This window comes from Palaemon carinicauda, chromosome 2, assembly GCF_036898095.1.
Source record: "Palaemon carinicauda isolate YSFRI2023 chromosome 2, ASM3689809v2, whole genome shotgun sequence".
NCBI classification, from domain to species: Eukaryota; Metazoa; Arthropoda; class Malacostraca; order Decapoda; family Palaemonidae; genus Palaemon; species Palaemon carinicauda.
In genome coordinates, this window is record NC_090726.1 from 58,519,075 (window position 1) to 58,539,074 (window position 20,000).

Consider the following 20,000-nt stretch of genomic DNA (forward strand, 5'->3'; position numbering starts at 1 on the left):
TGTTTCAGATGTATCACCAGGTAGATCTATGGGTCCCACCCAACCCCTTATCTTTAGCCCAAAGCTTCCCAATTGATTGTGTTCATCAATGAAAATGATAGAGTCATGAGCTGTGTTTGGGACATGGGATCCACAGATAGTGAGACTACAAGACTTCTACCAAACTTCACAAACAATGAGTACATGTACCAGCAAAATTATAAAAAGGAAGACTTATAAAGATTCTGGCTCTTAAACGATGAAAACAAATGAACCTGCTAAGGAGGCTATTGGCAATAATGTATGTGCAATAACCATTAAACATATATCTTCACAAAAATAAACATAACATAAGGTATGTGCAATAACCGTTAAACATATATCTTCACAAAAATAAACATAACGTGAAAAATACAGCACTACAGCTCTACTAGAAAATTGAACAATTACTCAAGAAATTGAGAGTTCGTTTATTCAAACAATAAAAATAAATATAGGCTAATTGTGGATAAAAATAATCATAGGGTAATTTGAGAAAAAACAAACTATAAACTGCCATCAGAAAAGCTGAATAAAACAGATATGAAGCAACATTACTTACAAATATGAAAACAGTTGAAAAAATTAAATAATAAGCATTTTTATAAAGAAACACAACAACGGTTTATATGATGAAGAGGTAAAGTTCACTATCAGTCTTTCAAGTGTCCATGACATGTTAGGCGAACCTTTCGTAAGGTTTCCCAAGAAGAGGTTGTAATGAATACAACAAATCAATATCAGAATTTTATCTTTGTTTAAATATTGGCTAGGTGCTAGATTCTTTTAACCTGATTGATGTTATCTTACTATTAATTCTATCACAAAAAAAAAAAAAAAAAATTCGCAGGTTCTTTAGAAGAATTTAAAACATAGTAAATGCAGAGTCTTCATGTAGAATTGCTTAAGATAGCATGATAGTCATGTACGTTTACCTTGTAACAATGGCCACCAAAATGATCCCAATCACCCAAACAGTTGGTACCATGAGTTGGTGTGGGTTCTGGTGGAAGTGTTGTATAACCCGCTCGATCATATTCACCTGTTGAGCAAAATAAAAAGAATAAATGTTCATGCATTATTTCTGTCTTCGGTAATTACTCTAAATTAAATTAGGTGTTTTCTGAATATGATCATGATTATCATGATATACAGTAATTGGATTTTCATATATAGACAAATTTCTAATTTGTCTAGTAAGAGTAAAATGTTGTACAGTACTCAATTGGAAAACACTTACAGATGAAATTTAGTTCCTTTTCACATCCATGGGCTTTGTACAACCCTGCTGAAGCTTCTGACCCTTCCATCAAAATACAATCGCCTTCTGCCAAATCTAAAAAAAAAAAAAAAAAAAATATGATTGTCTTTACCACTTAGGACTTCTATGATAACGAGGTAATCTAAGGGTCCGACCTAACGACAGACATGATATTAAAACCTTAGTTCAATTGACCACAATAAGACACCTTACAGAGAAAACCAAATATGAGTCTAATTCTTGTTAATGGATGATGGATATCTCATCCAACCATATAACTGATATCTAATTACCTTTATAGCCATTAAATTAGTAGTGACTGACTAATCAGTCATGCAGTTGGCTAGTAACTGACTAATGATTATATAAAAGTGTTGATCATATATAAAAGTGTTGATCCTGTTGTTCTCTTGAATAAGAGTCTAGTCAACATAATAGATAGGCATATTCCTTCTTGTGTGTTAAAATACCGAGTGAAAGACAGACCCTGGTTCAAAGATAATTGCAGACATGTTTATTTGGAGAAGCAGGAAGCCTATCATCTTTGGAAGGGTTTCAGATCAGATTTGCCTTGGAATAACTATACTCAGGCAAGAGCTGGTGCTCATAGAGTTTATGTTTCAACTGAAGAGGAATGCAATTTGAGCATAAAAGAAATTTTTTTTATACAGCCTAGGTACATACATTGTGGGCTACCTTTAAATCTGCACTCTTTGGTGTAAACTTAACCGTTCCTCCTTTACTTAAACCAGATGGCTCTGTCACTCCCTGATGTGTTTGCCAGTATGCAGAGTAATGAGAAACTCGATCTTCCTTATTCCTGTTTTCCTGAAGGTAAACTAACTAGTTTAGCTTTTTTGTCCTGTGAAATTAAAACATCCTTAAGGGACCTTGATGGTTATGAAGGTGTAGAACCAAATGGTACTTTTGCTTTGTATTTTATAAACAATGCCAATGTCTTACTCCTATGCTGTCTGTTATCTACCGTTAGTTAGCAAGAAGAGGTTCTTTTTGCACTTGTTGAAGAATTGGTAATGTTACTCCACTAGGAAAATATGTTTGAGGTAGCTCTAGTTCTTGTGATTACTGCCCAATTTCCATAACTGTCATATTATCTAAAAGTTTTTGAATGTCTTTTGGCAAAAGGTTCAAATAAGTAGGCTGAAGAAAATAACCTGCTCCCTAGTTTGCAATTTGGCTTTTGCAAAGGCCTTGGAGCATGTGATGCCCTTCTTACAATTGCCAATTATGTACAGAAATTCCTTGATTATCGTGAGGAATTTTGTATGACTGGCCTTGATTTTAGGGCTGCCTTTGACCGTGTTAATCATGAAGTCCTTTTTTTTTAAACTCAAAAAGTTAGGAATAATTAAGTTTTATCTTAGCATCATTATCAAATTTTAAAGTAATAGATTAAAAAGAGTTGTTGTTAATGGGTATCATAGTCAATATAGGAATGTGATGTCTGGCATTCCTTAGAATAGTGTTCTTGGGCCATCACTTTTCATACCATATATACATGATATGTGGTATGGCCTAGGATACAAGTTCATTGCAAATGTAAATGATGCTATTCTCTTTGCCTAAATACCATCTTCTCAATGCAGATCTCAGGTTACTGAATCCCTTAATCGAGATAAAGCTAAAATTAGCATTTGCTGCAAATTTTGGGCATGAACATGAACTCTAACAAAACTCAAAAATATGATTGTGAAGTAGATTGAGGATAGTAGCTCCTCAACTTCCAAATCTCTGTATTGGTAATGATTCTTTAACCATATGCAACTTTAAAATTTTAGTTGTGTGTCTTTATTGCCAATTTACTTTCAAGAAATGCATTCAGTCTGTTTTTTCTTCAATTGCAAAAAAAAATGCTTATTTAGAAAGTCTGTTCAAGATTTTTGGTGATCATCTATTCTGAAGAAATTTTTTAATTCATTCTATCTTGTTTTGAGTGTTGTTCTCCCGACTGATTTTCAGCTGCTGACTCTTCTCTAAATTTTTTGGACAAACACTTTCATTCTATTAAACTTCTTATTCCTGATCTAGATATTAATATCTGGCACCATCGTTCCGTTAATCCTTTATGGATGTTGCATATTTTCTTTTTATAATTCTGACTATCCTTTGGATTCAGATGTTCCCAGACTGTACGTAGTACTGTACTAGTATGCAGTTAATTCTAAGTCTTTCCTTCTTAATAAGACTCAATACTATACAGTATTCTAGAAATTTTATTCTAGCTGTGACCAGGTGGTGGAAGGATCTTCCTATTCAGGGATTTGAGTTGGTGGAATTTTATATGTTCAAACTTGCAGCGAATATTTTAATGTTCAAATAGCAGACATGAGACTCTCTTCATAGTTTATATATGACAGATCTATTATAACATTGTTACAGATCTCAAGATATTTTATATTCTTTATTCATTACTTCTCATATAACTAATTAATTTCCTTATCCCCTTTCGTCACTGGGCTATTTTTCCTTGTTGAAGGCCTTGGGCTTAAAGCATCCTTCTTTTCAAAATAGGGCTGTAGCTTAACTAGTAATAATACTGTAATAATAATAACCACCATATACTAACAGACAAGTAACCAAAGTACTTTTCACGTACATATCATTTCATTAACCAATACTCAAATCCCTGTTAGTCTCAACCACTGTTCCTTCTTCAACAAGGAGATTGTGTTTCTCCACCAAAGTCAGCTACTTTCTATATTTGAAATCTGTTGTTGTCAATGCAGCATTCAAAACGTGGAGTAACCCAACAATTCAGATTTCTTGCTCTGAAATAGCATTTTCAATGGGCTTTTGGGTAAAGGAAAGAGGAAATAGAAAAAACTATCATGTAAACAAAAGAATGAAAAAATAGTCTGAGAAAAAACAGAAGCTTAATCATAAAAATTTCTTATTTCTATACTCACCTGATGTTCAGATTGCTTCTTTAAAAACTAAATTCAATCAAAACTTACCCATAAAATTTGAAAATTTAAAAAATTTTCCCATTTTCTTTCTCTTTAATAATTATATTCCCTTAACAAAGGAATGGAACCTTCTGGTAGTAAGTGGTAAGAAGTTATTATTTTCATTATTACTTGCTAAGCTACAACCCTAGTTGGAAAAGCAGAATGCTATAAGCCCAGGGGCTCCAACCAGGAAAATAGCCCAGTGAGGAAAGAGAAAAAGGAAAATAAAATATTTTAAGAACACTAACATTAAAATATATATTTCCTATGTAAACTAAAAAAATGAACAAAATAAAGTTAAAGAAATAAAACAGAATAGTGTGCTCGAGTGTACCCTCAAATAAGCGAACTCTACCCTAAGACAGTGGAAGACCATGGTACAGAGGCTATGGCACTACCAAAGGCTAGAGAACATTGGTTTAATTTTGGAGTGTCCTTCTCTTAGAAGAGCTGCTTACCATAGCTAAAGTGTCTCTCCTACCCTTACCAAGAGGAAAGTGGCCACTGAACAATTACATTGCAGTTACCTCTTGAGTGAAGAATTGTGAGGTAATCTGTGTTATCAGGTGTATGAGGACAGAGGAGAATATGTAAATATGCCAGACTATTCAGTGTGTGTGGGGGCAAAGGGAAAATGAACCGTAACCAGAGGAAAGGATCCACTGTGGTACTGTCTATCCCGTCAAAGGACTCCATAACTCTCTAGAGGTAGTATCTCAATGGGTGGCTGGTGCCCTAGCCAACCTACTACCTATAAACTATAACAACAGATACTCTTTTTCCCTTATAGTTTCTCAGTCATACTGGTTGTAATCACACATACTCCAGATTATTTGTTTATAATGCATTAAAATGTCTTTCCTTGGTTTTGTTAACAATTATTGCATGGAGTGTGGATGGGAATTGTTTCTGGGAGATTATAATTCACATTCTGCATTCCTTTAGTGTTTTTGTTTCGAGACAATACAGTGATTTAAACAATTCCACTAACTGTATCACTCATGGAAAATTAATTTTAATAGTTGCCAATGAAGTTAACAGTTCAAAATACAAAAGGATACTTGCTGTTAGTTCAGGGGGAAAACCAGGGAAGACTAGGCCACTTAATTATAGTGGGGATGATGACAATAATGACATGCCTCCACCTTTGAACAATTCACACCTTTTGATAGTGATTCACATGTTCTTGGCATTGCTAGCTTCCTTTGTTATAATTCAGTTGTCCAGTGAATTCGCCCTTTAAAGTGGTAATTCTGATTATTCCTGTCCCGCTGTCCCGTTGCAAAACCCAACCTCACTCCACAATTTCATCTTAATGTTAATATCATTTCATTCGATAAGGGTTCCAAAAATTGCTATGCAATACAGGTTTAAAAGCCTCACACATCACATTGAATTCTTTAATTTCTTTAGTTCCTTCTGCTGCTAAACCCTTGCAATGCTGCACTCCTCGTAGCTCTACAACACAACTAGATTGTCAGGCACTAAAGTAAGCCTCCTAACATATCTCATACTGCTCATGTAGATGACATGGAATATCATATGATTCTCCTCAACTCTGATAAGGGGAATGCAGTTTAAATTAAAGTCTATAATTTCATAATATTTCAGATGTCAGAGAGCAGAATGCAAACTGATAGCTTGAGGTCTAATTCTAGAAATACTTGAGCTTCCACTTGTGGGTAAAAATTTTCAACCTCAGATTTGCTAACAAGGAAGCTTTTTCGTTTGAGAGATGGCACAACAGAATTCCATTAGTCTTTTCAGAAGGATTACCAACTGGACTTAAAAATCTTATTGGCAAATGGTATGACAGTCCTTCCCACTGAAATCCAATATGGGGAGGACTCTCTCACTTTTTCCCTATTTGGGAAAGGCTGCAGCTCGACCCAGATCCTTCTAAAACTTCCAACCCTCCCTTATAAAAGAAAAAAAAGTCTGTATCCCAGTTATCTTGCTAATACAGCAAAACCTCAAATGCTACAAGAGGAATTAGTGAAACTTCTGAAAAAGGTGATAGAAGAGGGCATAGACCCTTCCCTGGAGTTTTACATGCATGAATGAGCACAGGATGTTATCCCATAAATAATAATATTGTTATTAAAATGATACAGTAAATCAATGTAAAATTGTATCGCAATTGTAAATAAAAATTTATTTTTGTTATTGTCCAAACTATGCTCCATTCATCCCTGCGTTGCTGTTTCATCGATTAGTTGCATTCCCAAAAAATGCCATACAATTAAATGACAGGGTGGTCCAACGGGACCCCACTAGTAGTAGTTGAATAAATCGATGGCATCCGGTTTTACTATGGTACAGGAAACCTCACAAAATACTATCCTGGCAACTTTGAATGTGATATTCTTAACTTCCATAAAAAAGGATAGCCTTACATTTTCAGGTAAAATTTTTGTTTTGTGCTCCGGATTTAGAAATTGGCATACGACGTGAAGAATATGTGGCTTATATAAATGCTTACATTGACTACAAAATATTTATACAGTATATACTAACAATGGCACTAACTAAATCATGTTTGGCCAAAACAAAAGAAAAACTGGGAGCTTTATCAAAGAAAATTATACAAGTATTAGTTTACAGCAAATAGCAAAAATAAAAATAAAAATAAATAAATAGAATGTCAAAAAATTCATTTACAAAATATTTATTCATTTAATTTCATAAAACATTCTGCAGATGGACCCCATTAAAATATATACAGTACAGTACTCAAAATACTAATCATATTAAGAAATATACAATACTAAAAGATGACATTACATGCATATCCACTCCACTACTTCCATCTAGGGAACCACTATACAGTTACAATTCCCTTATTGAAACATATACTAGAAATATTACTTATCCAATTAGTCAAACCTATTGGGAAAAGCTTGGTAAGTTGGTAAAAAACTGTCAAGAGAAATCCTCCCAGCCAAAGGAAATTCCACTCAGACATCTCCCCCAAACAGTATCAAGAGATGGGAAATTATCTTCTAAATATTTTGAATGATTAGAATAAACAAAAAGTGGGTAAAGTTGGGCATATCAGATGTTTATCATCTCTTAAAAAAGCTTTCTTTAAAATTAAAGAAATATTTCATTTTACTTTGCCAAATAAGAGAGCTATCAAATTAGATTCTTTGACATTAACTTTTTGGAAAGTATTCAAACCCAGAAACTCTCACCTGACTTTGTAAGCTTATTTTAAAAAATGGTCAGAAAAATAATGATCAATCTGTAATACAACACAATATTTAAAATATAAAATACAGTACAGTATAATAATTCTTACGGACACTACAGTACAGTAATTATAAATAAAAAGACATGGAACGTATGAAAACAACTAACGACATTACTTGGTTCAGAAGAATCCCACGGGAGATACTTGACAAGTTTTTCATTGTCAAAGATGAAATCAAATGATTCATCCGAATACCTGCGTGCTTTGACATCTGTCCATACATCCGTTCCATAATAGGCAAAACTAGAGGTGAAAAATGCACCCTCTTGTCTGTAACAGAAAAAAAGATGCTTAAAAAACATTACACGTACTCACACTGCTATATACGGTGTATTCTACATCGCCTGCGTACTTCAGTAAATGTCAAAATATCCAAATAGTCTTTGGAAAAACCTGTTTTTGCTACAGAAATTAATTCCATTCAAAGAGGTGAGGAAAGAATCTCAAAATTATTTAAATTTACCAAGTACTCCATACTTACTCGTCTTCAATTCTTAATAAGTGAGAAAAATCATTTTCACAAGCCTTTTTAGCTTCATCCCAAGATAATTGTAAACTTGACATGCTGTAGCAGGAACCTTGGTAGTACATACTATCCTGAAGGTGACAAAGCGAGAAAAAGGAAGAATTACAGTTGTGGTGATTCACTGAGACTCTGCCTTGCTTTTATTAACTCCTCCTGATTCAAACAAGTATTTTTAATAGAGTTGTGAGTGTAGGTTATTTTGCTTTCAATAACTAGGAAATATGATATTTTAATTATAAAATAAATTTTTGAATATACTTACCCGGTGAATATATAATAGCTGCAACTCTGCGGCTCGACAGAAAACACACTCAAAAACTCGTGAGCGATCGCTATGAAGGTTGCGGGTGTGCCCACCGGCGCCAACTGTCGGCCAGATACCACTCTTGTATGTAAACAAAACCTTCAATTCTTCTCGTCCCGCTGTGTCTCTATTGGGGAGGAAGGGAGGGTCATTTAATTTATATATTCACCGGGTAAGTATATTCAAAAATTTATTTTATAATTAAAATATCATTTTTAAATATTTAACTTAGCCGGTGAATATATAATAGCTGATTCACACCCAAGGAGGTGGGTAGAGACCAGAGTTAATTATGTTTACAGCGTATAAGCTAAGAGTTTTTTCATTTTGGCAGTTATCAATATAACAAAACCAAAATAAATAGGTACCTGGTGAGGAAGTTGACTTAGACGATTACTCTGCCTTGTAAGTCTGTCTTCCTCACGGAGCCCAGCGATCCTCTTAGGATGCTGACAGACTCCCAGGAGCTGAAGTATCAAGGGCTGCAACCCATACAACAGGACCTCATCAAACCCCTAATCTGGGCGCTCTCAAGAAATGACTTTGACCACCCGCCAAATCAATCAGGATGCGAAAGGCTTCTTAGCCTTCCGAACAACCCATAAAACAATATTAAAAACATTTCAAGAGACAGATTAAAAGGGTATTGGAATTAGGGAAGTGTAGTGGTAGAACCCTCACCCACTACTGCACTCGCTGCAACGAATGGACCCAGTGTGTAGCAGTCCTCGTAAAGAGTCTGGACATCTTTTAAGTAAAATGACGCGAACACTGACTTGTTTCTCCAAAAAGTCGCGTCCATAATGCTTTGCAGAGATTTATTTTGCTTGAAGGCCACGGAGGTTGCTATATCTCTAACTTCGTGCGTCTTAACCTTAAGCAAACATCGGTCTTTCTCATTCAAGTGAGAATGAGCTTCTCGTATTAAAAAAATCTGATAAAATATGACAAAGAATTCTTTGACATAGGCAATGAAGGTTTCTTAACTGAGCACCATAATGCCTCAGATTTCCCTCGTAATGACTTAGTACGAGCTAAATCGAACTTAAGAGCTCTAACAGGACATAATACTCTTTCCAGTTCGTTGCCTACGATCTCTGATAAGCAAGGAATATCAAAAGATTTAGGCCAAGGACGAGAAGGCAGTTCATTTTTGGCCAGGAAACCAAGTTGAAGTGAACAAGTGGCTTTTTTCTGTAGAAAAGCCGATGTTCTTACTGAAGGCATGAAGTTCACTGACCCTTTTAGCCGAAGCCAAGCACACTAGGAAAAGTGTCTTGAGGGTGAGATCCTTCAGGGAGGCTGAATGTAATGGCTCAAACCTGTCTGACATGAGGAACCTTAGGACCACGTCTAAGTTCCATCCAGGAGTTGCCAAACGACGTTCCTTAGAGGTCTCGAAAGACTTAAGGAGATCTTGGAGATCTTTATTGTTGGAAAGATCTAAGCCTCTATGTCGAAAGACCGAAGCCAACATGCTCCTGTAGCCCTTAATCGTGGGAGCTGAAAGGGAGCGAACCCTTCTCAGATGTAAAAGAAAATCTGCGATTTGGGCTACAGAGGTACTGGACGAGGACACAGATGCTGACTTGCACCAGTCTCGAAAGACTTCCCACTTCGAATGGTATACTCTAATGGTAGAAGCTCTCCTAGCTCTTGCAATCGCACTGACTGCCTCCTTCGAAAAACCTCTAGCTCTTGAGAGTCTTTCGATAGTGTGAAGGAAGTCAGACGAAGAGCGGGGAGGCTTTGATGGACATTCTTTACGTGGGGCTGACGTAACAGATCTACCCTTAGAGGAAGACTTCTTGGAAAGTCTACCAGCCATTGAAGTACCTCGGTGAACCACTCTCTCGCGGGCCAGAGGGTAGCAACCAACGTCAACCTTGTCCCTCCGTGAGAGGCGAACTTCTGCAGTACCTTGTTGACTATCTTGAATGGTGGGAATGCATATAAGTCCATAAAAGACCAATCCAGTAGAAACGCGTCTATGTAGATTGCTTCTGTATCTAGGACTGGAGAGCAAAAGATTGGTAACCTTTTGGTCAACGAGGAGGCAAAGAGGTCTATGGTTGGTTGACCCCAAGAAGCCCAAAGACTCTTGCCCACGTCCTTGTGGAGGGTCCATTCCGTGGGTATCACCTGACCCCTCCGACTGAGACAGTCTGCCAAGGCGTTCAAGTCCCCCTGGATGAATCTCGTCAACAGGGAGATGCCTCGAATTCTAGACCATAAGAGAAGGTCCCTTGCGATCTCGAGCAGCGTGAAGGAGTGTGTGCCTCCTTGCTTGGAGATGTACGCCAAAGTTGTGGTGTTGTCTGAGTTGACCTCTACCACTTAGTTTCGAAGACGCTTCCTAATATCATCAAGGCCAAGTGGACTGCTAATAGCTCCTTGCCGTTGATGTGCATGCTCTTCTGACTTGAGGTCCACAGACCCGCGCATTCCCGACCGTCCAGGGTCGCACCCAACCCAAACCCGACGCGTCTGAAGACAACACGTGGTTTGGGTTCTTGACTGCTAGGGATAGTCCCTCTCTCAGACTGATATTGCTGTCCCACCATTTCAGGCATGCCTTTATTGGTTCGGAGACTGGGAATGATACCGTCTCTAATGTCTTGTCCTAGTTCCAGTGAGAGGCTAGATGGAACCGGAGAGGCAGAAGGGGTAGTCTCCCTAGTGAGACAAACTGCTCCAGGGATGAGAGAGTCCCTACGAGACTGTTCCAACTCCTGACTGAATAAACGTTTTCTTTTCAGCATTAGTTGGACTTCGAGCAGGGCTTGACTGCGAATCTCAATCCCCAAAAATAGAATAATCTGGGATGGGATCAGTTGGGACTTTTAGGTTGACCACAAGTCCCAACTCCCTGGCCAGACTCAACGTCCAATGTAGATCCTGCAGACAGCGAAGGCTGGACGATGCTCTGAGAAGCCAGTCGTCCAAGTACAGGGAGGTTCGGATCCCCGATAGCTCGAAACTGGTACCCCACATTCCTGTAAACAAACCTCAGAAACGGTTGGGAATCCGGGTGTATAGGAATGTGGAAGTATGCCTCCTGAAGGTCGAGAGAGACCATCCAGTCGCCTTCCATAAATGCTGTCAAGACAGCCTGGTAGACTTCATCGTGAAGTTTGTCTTGACAATGAACACATTGAGCGCACTTGCCTCTTACGTACTCCTGCAGTGAACATGGCTGCCAAATCATGGAGCCATCCCTGAGGGACTTGTTCCTGCAGAGAACGTGGCTGTCAGATCATTGGAGCCATCCCTGAAAGCCTTGTTTATCCATGACATAATTGTACAGCAAAACTTCAAAGGCTCGAAAACAGCTGTGAAGTTGACCTGTAAAATCTTGGAGCGTCTCATGGCCAGGCGCCAGGGAGAGTCTATGAGGTTTGAGAAGTCTATCTGGGCAGAGGCAGGAACTCCCAAGCCGAGAACTTCTCTCGTGTCATATCAGACTCTCGCTCTATAAGCCAGTTTAAAAGAAGGGAAAGCAAAGGCTGTACTGTATCCCCCAAACTCCTCCTGGTGATAAGCCAGTCGCCTAGCAAACGTAAAGCTCTCTAGGAGAGCGAGAGAGCACTAGCTTATAAAACAACAGCTTCGAAGTAGCTAGGCCTAGTGTAAGCTCTGACGTTTAGGCGAACGAGGAGCAGCAGTTACAAAAAGATCCGGACAAAGATCCTTAAAAATCAGCATGATTTATTTAAAGTCCATAGAGGGCTAAGCAGCTTTAGGCTCCTCTCCGTCTGACAGAGTCCTCAAGGGAATATCAGTAGGAGGGGGAACAGCAACTTCCTCATCTGAAGGAACCTTGTCCGATAATAGCTGAATCTCAAGCAAGGGAGAGACCTACCGTGGTGGCAATGCTTTACAAGCAGAGTCCACACGCACTGGTGCATTAGTAGCGGACCAGGACGCAACGTCATGTAACTGCTTGACAGTCTGTGAACTGTCAACAACAACAGGTGCGAGAGACCAGGACGCAACGTCATGTAACTGCTTGACAGTCTGTGAACTGTCAACAACAACAGGTGCGTGAGGACGCACAGCGTCCACTCGAGACTGCTTTGACCGCCTAGACTGAGCAGTCAAAACAACTCTAGAATGCGGAGGTTGACGCTCAGCGTCAAAACAAGTCAACTCCGATTGTTAGCGAACGTCCTGAACGTCAACAGGAGCATCAGCAAGTGGCCTAACGTCCAAATGTGGCTGAAAATCCACACGAGACCGCATCGAGTGTGGTTCTAAACAACCTGACTGACGTGACTTAGCTACGCCAACGTCAACAGGACGCACAAAGGAACGTTAGGGTGGCTGAAAGCCAGGATCTCGATGAGATAAACGGCTAGGCTCAACGGACTTATCGGCAGAATAGTCTTCCATAAGGGAGGCAAGCTTATTCTGCATGTCTTGCCGTACAACCCATTTAGGATCAACGGAAATGGTTGCGGTAAGAGACGAGGGTAACGTCTGTGACCGCAAAACCTTGCCAACAAAAAGACTCTCGGAGTCTGTGTTACGCTTTTGTTAGGCGGCGAGCAGTCTTCCGATGACTGCATAGGGTCAGAGCTGTCCTAATGGCTACAACCAGGACGCTGGACCTGTCCTGAAAGGACTGACTTTCGCTTAAGGGCCTCGAAACCTTGTTTCAGGTTTCTTATGCGAAAAGCCTTCGGATGACGAGGAGAAAATCGTCTCTCTCGCCTTATGGTAGGGGTGATCTTGGTAAGATACACCCGATACCATAGAGGGAACGTCTGTTCGCTGATCAAGGCCTCTCGAACCCATAAGTCGTACGACATTACTTCTCCCCGGGGCTTGGGAGCTTGCAAGAGGTCCCGGACTAGGCGAACGACAGGCACGAACAGACGAACCCTCGGTCGCAACACTGATAACACTTTGCGCAATATCACTTTATCACTACGATTTTCTGTTTTGCACTTATTTCACTGAAATCGAAACTTTTACTGATTTCTACCTGAAGCACGCAATTCTACCCTCATCAAAAGGTAGTAATTGCGAAATCAGTCGTATAATGCAAGCACATTAATACCAGCAAAAAACAGTAAACATATTTTAAGATAAAAAATTCAGTGGCTGGGGAAGAGACTAAACACTAGTTCATTCAAAACTACGTTTTCAATCTCTCACCGTACATTGCCTGGGGACGAGAATAAAAAACTAAAAACGTTTTATCCTTTCTCCCCGTACAGAGACTAGGGACGAGAGTAACTCGAGAACAACGTTCGCTTGAACGGAACGTTTTCTCTCCTCTCTCTCCCTCCGTCTCTATCTCTCTCTCTCTCTCTCTCTTGATTTCGCACCTAAGAGAAGAGCCCACTTACGTTTCGTCAAAAAAACATGTTATTTGACCAAAGGAAAAAACTGAAAGGTTTTTCAATTAAAAAGTTCCTTTAAAATACGGTAGAATTTAAAACATTTAAGCTTTGAAAGAAGAATGAACAAAACGTCAGAATCGATTTACTCTTTCTGCAAAGTGAAACCGTGATACTCTCTCTCTCTATCGTAACGATAGAGCGCAAACTGCGTAGCATAAATAAACTAAACGTTAGTTCATCTTTGAAACAGTACGAAGACTTATTCAAAGAAAATCTTTCATAAAATATCTATTAAAAAATATTCATTTAAAAAGTTTTAAATCATTAGCTCTTTAAAAGCTATTTACGATAGAAAGGGCTCAACGTTGTTTAACTTCGGTTTCCAAGTTAGGACCGCCTACTCTCAGGAAAGGTCGCATATAAACAAATCATTAAAATTTATTTTTATGTTTATTATAAATGGAAAGTTAATCAAAGAGGCCTAATAAAGGCGGTGAGATATAAAATATATAGAGGAAAATCTATAATTTATAACGTGATAAGATAATTGCTAAAAGCCTAAACACACTTCCGTCTAAGGGAAGGGTCGGCCATTTAAAAGTCAAAGAAAGTCCATACTCTCTTTGTCATCAAAAATTAAATCTATCCAAAAACGAATTCAAGATTTAAGATGAAGATAAAACACCTGCACTGCGAAAGCTCAAACCAAAATGAAGTACTTCACCAAATATGTTGAGAAAACTCCAGGTTCTACAGCGAGTATTGATACGTCTTGTCGTCAACGTCGACAGAGAAGAATTGAAGGTTTTGTTTACATACAAGAGTGGTATCTGGCCGACAGTTGGCGCTGGTGGGCACACCCGCAACCTTCATAGCGATCGCTCGCGAGTTTTTTAGTGTGTTTTCTGTCGAGCCGCAGAGTTGCAGCTATTATATATTCACCGGCTAAGTTAAATATTTAAAAAATATACTGTACAATTCAAATGACTTATGACAATAATATAATGTAATCAATAAGAAGTTAAGCTGTCCAAATTTCTTTATCACAAAAGGTTTCCTCCACTTATCTTCCGACATGATATTTTAATGGATGTGCCAAATAACTGAACATATTTCAGAAAGAATTTGTATCCTTAGGTCTTATAAACTTGAAAAATTAATGTAACTGACAGAAAAAAAATTCACACTACAGTTTTAAGCACTCAAGAGTAACATACACAAAGCCAAAAATTACTATTACATCATTATACTCAACCTGTAAAAATAATAAAGACGGAATTCATGGAAAAAAAAAATAAAAAAATACGAGAGTTGTACCATCAACAACAATGGAAATATAAAGTAGTTTGATATACAGTGTGCAAAGGATAGACAACTTGTAGGAGTAAAGCCGTAACAAATGTTTGGTCCAAAGAACCCAGCCGATATCTTCCAAAAAGGATAATCATTACAGTATAATTCATATAATAAGAAAATAATGCAGATCAAATATTCGAATTAAATGAGACTCAAATTTTATGATGGAAAAGAATTAGAGTAAAGATAAGTGATAAAGACAGTTAAATGAAATATATCAAAAGAATAAACTGATTCAGAATAACTGCAATAAAGAAGCCTGAAGGACAATGGTTTGTAGAAAGGAGAGTTCAATATGTTCAAGAGGGAATACAGTACTTGTATAAAAGGAGTTAGAAAGATCAAGAGTACAGTAAAAAGATAGGCAATGCCAAATTAATACTGTATGTTGCATGTAGAATTACTTGCTATAACACAACAGTTATAAATTTAATGGGATGTGACAAATACTTGTATTGAACATTACTGTCTGTAGTATGAAACCCTTGGGGCTATAATGAATGGTCACATTGTCTTTATAAGATAACAAAATGTTATTCACATGCACTCTCACAAATGTAAAAGAATATTAGCAACTGGGGAAAAATGCTAAGCTAAGGAAACATAAGCAAGAAATATTTTAAGCTCTAGCTACAAGTTACTTAGTAGGAAAAAAAAGCAGATCTACAAAAAATATAATTATATAAAAAATTTGAAAGTAGAAGTAAAGAGAATTACACTGTAGGGACACTAACATCAGCACTCCATAAATTACTGAAATAGTAGAGGCAGTCTTCCTAAACTTAGATAGTGTGGATACTAATAGCATTTGTCCCCAAAGGTAAGATTAGGTCTTGGGACAAAAATGGTAAGCACTTATTGAAAATCTGGTACTAGATGAGCTGAAGTTATTACAGCTTCAGAATCCAGGGAGAGAACTAATGATAATGGGAAGTGTGTGTCAATTGGTTATACAAAGACAGAGAATGTGAAAGAAAATATCCCTACCATATGATGCTGTTGGAACTATACAATCCGCAAATAGAAAGGCGACCGACAATATTGTAATGCACAGTCCTTGACAAACCGTTATTTCTCTGTTGATAATTAAAGAGTAACACAATACAGTAACCAAATTCTGGAAGTTAGCTAGCTGGTGATTTTGATGGTTAAGGTGAAGATATTTAATGTTATTTTTACAGGTTTAAGTCTAAATCAAATGAATGACTCACCTTTTTACATCCAGATTCATCTGGCTCACTATCTCTAACTTCTGGGGGTTTACTGCATATCACTGCTGTCTCGGATTCACTACCACTATAGCAATCTTTAGGTTCCCATTTTCCATCAAGCATAACTGCTACACACCGAGTCCTAATTTCTGGGGAAAATTAAATATTTTATGTAAAACATATGAGAGAAAATATCATTATTTTTTATGGAAGGAAATTAGAATTCAAAGTGTAACAATGTTTTGCACAAACATTTTATAAAATAGAGTATAATGCAAATCAACTTATGTACCTTATCAAATTAGTTATTGTTCAATAAAAAATAAATATAAAAAACATCGATAAAGTTGGATCTGTAAGCACATACAAATGTAAGTAGAAAACAGAACTAAACTGATGGAACATTTTGCCCCATGCTTCAGTTTAGCTTTTCTGTTACTCATAAACTGACTAGAATACAGTATTTCAATGAAATCTTTAGATAAACACAAATAAAGTATTAAAAAGATATGGATCCAAATAAACAACCTATCTGTCTCTTCTTTATCTTCTACAGCTTTGCTGAATACCACTCACCAGTCTGAGAAAGGTGTCAATCCCATAAAGTTGACGCTGAACTCAAACGAGCATATCACATAATCACTGGTACCTTAAGACCAACATCCCTTTCAGTACTCAATAGATTAGCAGGCATTATACCACCAAACATCTGCCAAAGAGCCCATTTAAAGACCCAAAAATATAAACCTGAGAATGATGAAAGGTACTCGCTCTATGATCACCGGATGTTTAGACAAAGACTGAAATCCTGCAAGAGATTCATAACCACCACTAGCCTCGACCCCATGAATACTGGAGATAAACAGACCACTGTCCACCTGATAGGGCTACCCCGAGCTGATGAGAGTCTCTTCTCCATGAAACAAACTTCTGAAGAAAGGATTGAATTACCCTTAATCGAGTAAGAGCTAGAGTTGGAAGGACTGGAGACAATCTTCATAAGTGGAGTCTCACCCACTCTGTGGGCATCCCATCCAGACAATGGACAACATACTTCGTGGGTGTAAACAGGTGCAATTCTGTACAGATTTGGAACTCAACTAATGTAATAAAGCCTCTATGCAGTGGATACAATGTTGGCGCAATAAGATGATGATAATGATCCTTTACACCATCACAAATTTTTTGATGTGATGTAAATGAATAATTTCCAAAGAATAAAGTAAATAGTATATCAGTGGTTAGGGACCAACACCCACATCCCAAACAAGCATCTGGTTATCAATGGTTTTAACTGAAACTTTTCCTACACTGGGGCATGTGTCAAGCATGTCTTGGACAGTGCTCTAACCTCTGTACCATGGTCTTTCACTGTCTTGGGGTACAGTTCTCTTACTTGAGGGTACACTCGGGCACACTATTCTATGTATCTTCCTCTTGGTTTTTTAAAGTTTTTATAGTTTATATATACATATACCAAGGCACTTTCCCCAATTTTGGGGGGTAGCCGACATCAAACAAATGAAAAAAAAAAAAGGGGACCTTTCTTCTCTACGTTCCTCCCCGCCTGACAAGGGACTCGACCAAGTTCGGCTGGTACTACTAGGGTGCCACAGCCCACCCTCCCCGTTATCCACCACAGATGAAGCTTCATAACGCTGAATCCTCTACTGCTGCTACCTCCGCGGTCATCCAAGGCGACCGGAGGAAGCAGCAGGGTCTACGGAACTGTCACAATCGCTCACCATTCATTCCTATTTCTAGCACGCTCTCTTGCCTCTCTCACATCTATCCGCCTATCACCTAGAGCTTTCTTCATTCCATCCATCCAACCAAATCTTGGCCTTCCTCTTGTACTTCTCCCATCAACTCTTGCATTCATCACCTTCTTTAGCAGACAGTCATTTTCCATTCTCTCAACATGGCCAAACCACCTCAACACATTCATATCCACTCTAGCTGCTAACTCATTTCTTACACCCGTTCTCACTCTCACTACTTCGTTCCTAACCCTATCTACTCGAAATAAACCAGCCATACTCCTCAGACACTTCATCTAAAACACATTCAATTTCTGTTTCTCCGTCCCTTTCATTCCATACAACTCTGATCCATACATCACAGTTGGTACAATCACTTTCTCATACAGAACTCTCTTTACATTCATGCCAAACCCTCTATTCTTTACCACTCCCTTCACTACCCCCAACACTTTGGATCCTTCATTCACTCTCTGATGTACATCTGCTTCCACTCCACCATTTACTGCAACAACAGACCCCAAGTACTTAAACTGATCCACTGCCTCAAGTAACTCTCCATTCACCATGACATTCAACCTCGCACCACCTTCCCTTCTCGTACATCTCATAACCTTACTATTACTCACATTAATTCTCAACTTCCTTTTCTCACATACCCTACAAAATTCTATCACTAATCGGCCAAGCTTCTCTTCCGAGTCTGCAACCAGTACAGTATCATCCGCAAACAACAACCGATTTACCTCCCATTCATGATCATTCTCGTCTAACAGTTTCAAATACTTATTTTAATGCTGTTACTGTTCTTAAAATATTTTATTTTAATTGTTAATTACTTTTTTTGTAGTTTCCTTATTTCTTTTCCTCACTGGGCTATTTTCCCTATTGAAGCCCTCGGGATTATAGCATTCTGCTTTTCCAAACAGGGTTGTAGCTTAGCTAATAATAATAATAATAATAATAATAATAATAATGATAGTGTGAAGAAATCTTTGCTTTTAAGGATGTTTTGATAAATGACAAAAATTCTTGGGCTTTGATTAACTTACTAGTGCCAAACCTTCTGTTTAATGAAGCAGAATCTGTCACTAAGTAGCAGAGTAGAAAGCAGCAAATAGTAGAGGTTGGTGCAAACCATAGCTTGTACAAAAAATTATAAAGATCTTTCATATGAAACTTAAAGGCAAAGGAAATCTAGAACTTCTAGATAATAGTGAAAGATATTGGCTTTACCAACTAGGCATCTCAACTATGTATAGATCATTAAAATTTCAGCTGGGATGAAGTATGACTAATTACCCACAGGATTAAGTTACGAAACTATAGGTTTGGGAATGTAAAGACCTTAAGAAATGCATTCATGTACAGCACATTCATAAAGATCTTCTATCATAGAGAAACAAAATACAGTAATGAAAAACAGTGAACTTGGACATATACTAGACCCAACAATGATTATTCATGACAACATAGATTATTCATATTTTTTCTCAACAACAGCTTACTGCTTTAGATTGAACACTTACGATTATTTACCGCATATTCCCAGTTAGAATATACGAAGTTGGAACCATCAGTACAAGTAAAAGACTCTGGCTGATCTCTATCAGTTATTCCAATCCACGTTTCTGTGCTGCCACCTTAGGATAAAGAGAAACCATTTACAAAAAAGGTCTGATCTTTATAATGGCTCTTTTGGTAGTCAATTCTTTTATTCAGGACTTAAAGCTTGTGTAATAGAATAATTACAGTAAAATTTTCCAATTTATCTGACCACATTTGGAGATCTAAAGCAAAATTTGATTCCACAGTTTTGTGAGACGAGTTATTTTAGTTAGATAATGCAAAATAACTGAAATAAACAACAAATGGATATTGTATAAAAAAAATTATTTATGGAAAATCTTACAATAAAGTTCACATATAAGCATGTACAGTACACTGTTCACTGAATGTATTTCTCATCAAATATTTTATTAAGAGAGCTAATT

The 20,000-nt window shown here is 37.7% G+C and overlaps 1 protein-coding gene across 2 annotated transcripts in view; it reads right to left on the minus strand.

The window, feature by feature from the left end:
- The window catches only part of LOC137625297 (macrophage mannose receptor 1-like), a 135,517-nt gene that overhangs the window by 64,668 nt on the left and 50,849 nt on the right, over positions 1-20,000 (minus strand). For both annotated transcript variants that reach the window (XM_068356126.1, XM_068356115.1), the window contains exons 25-30: positions 19,536-19,649; positions 16,247-16,395; positions 7,983-8,098; positions 7,617-7,771; positions 1,259-1,354; positions 954-1,060 (exon numbers count right to left, since the gene is read on the minus strand). In XM_068356126.1, coding sequence (XP_068212227.1) covers positions 954-1,060; positions 1,259-1,354; positions 7,617-7,771; positions 7,983-8,098; positions 16,247-16,395; positions 19,536-19,649 — 737 coding nt within the window. The remainder of the gene's footprint in view (positions 1-953; positions 1,061-1,258; positions 1,355-7,616; positions 7,772-7,982; positions 8,099-16,246; positions 16,396-19,535; positions 19,650-20,000) is intronic.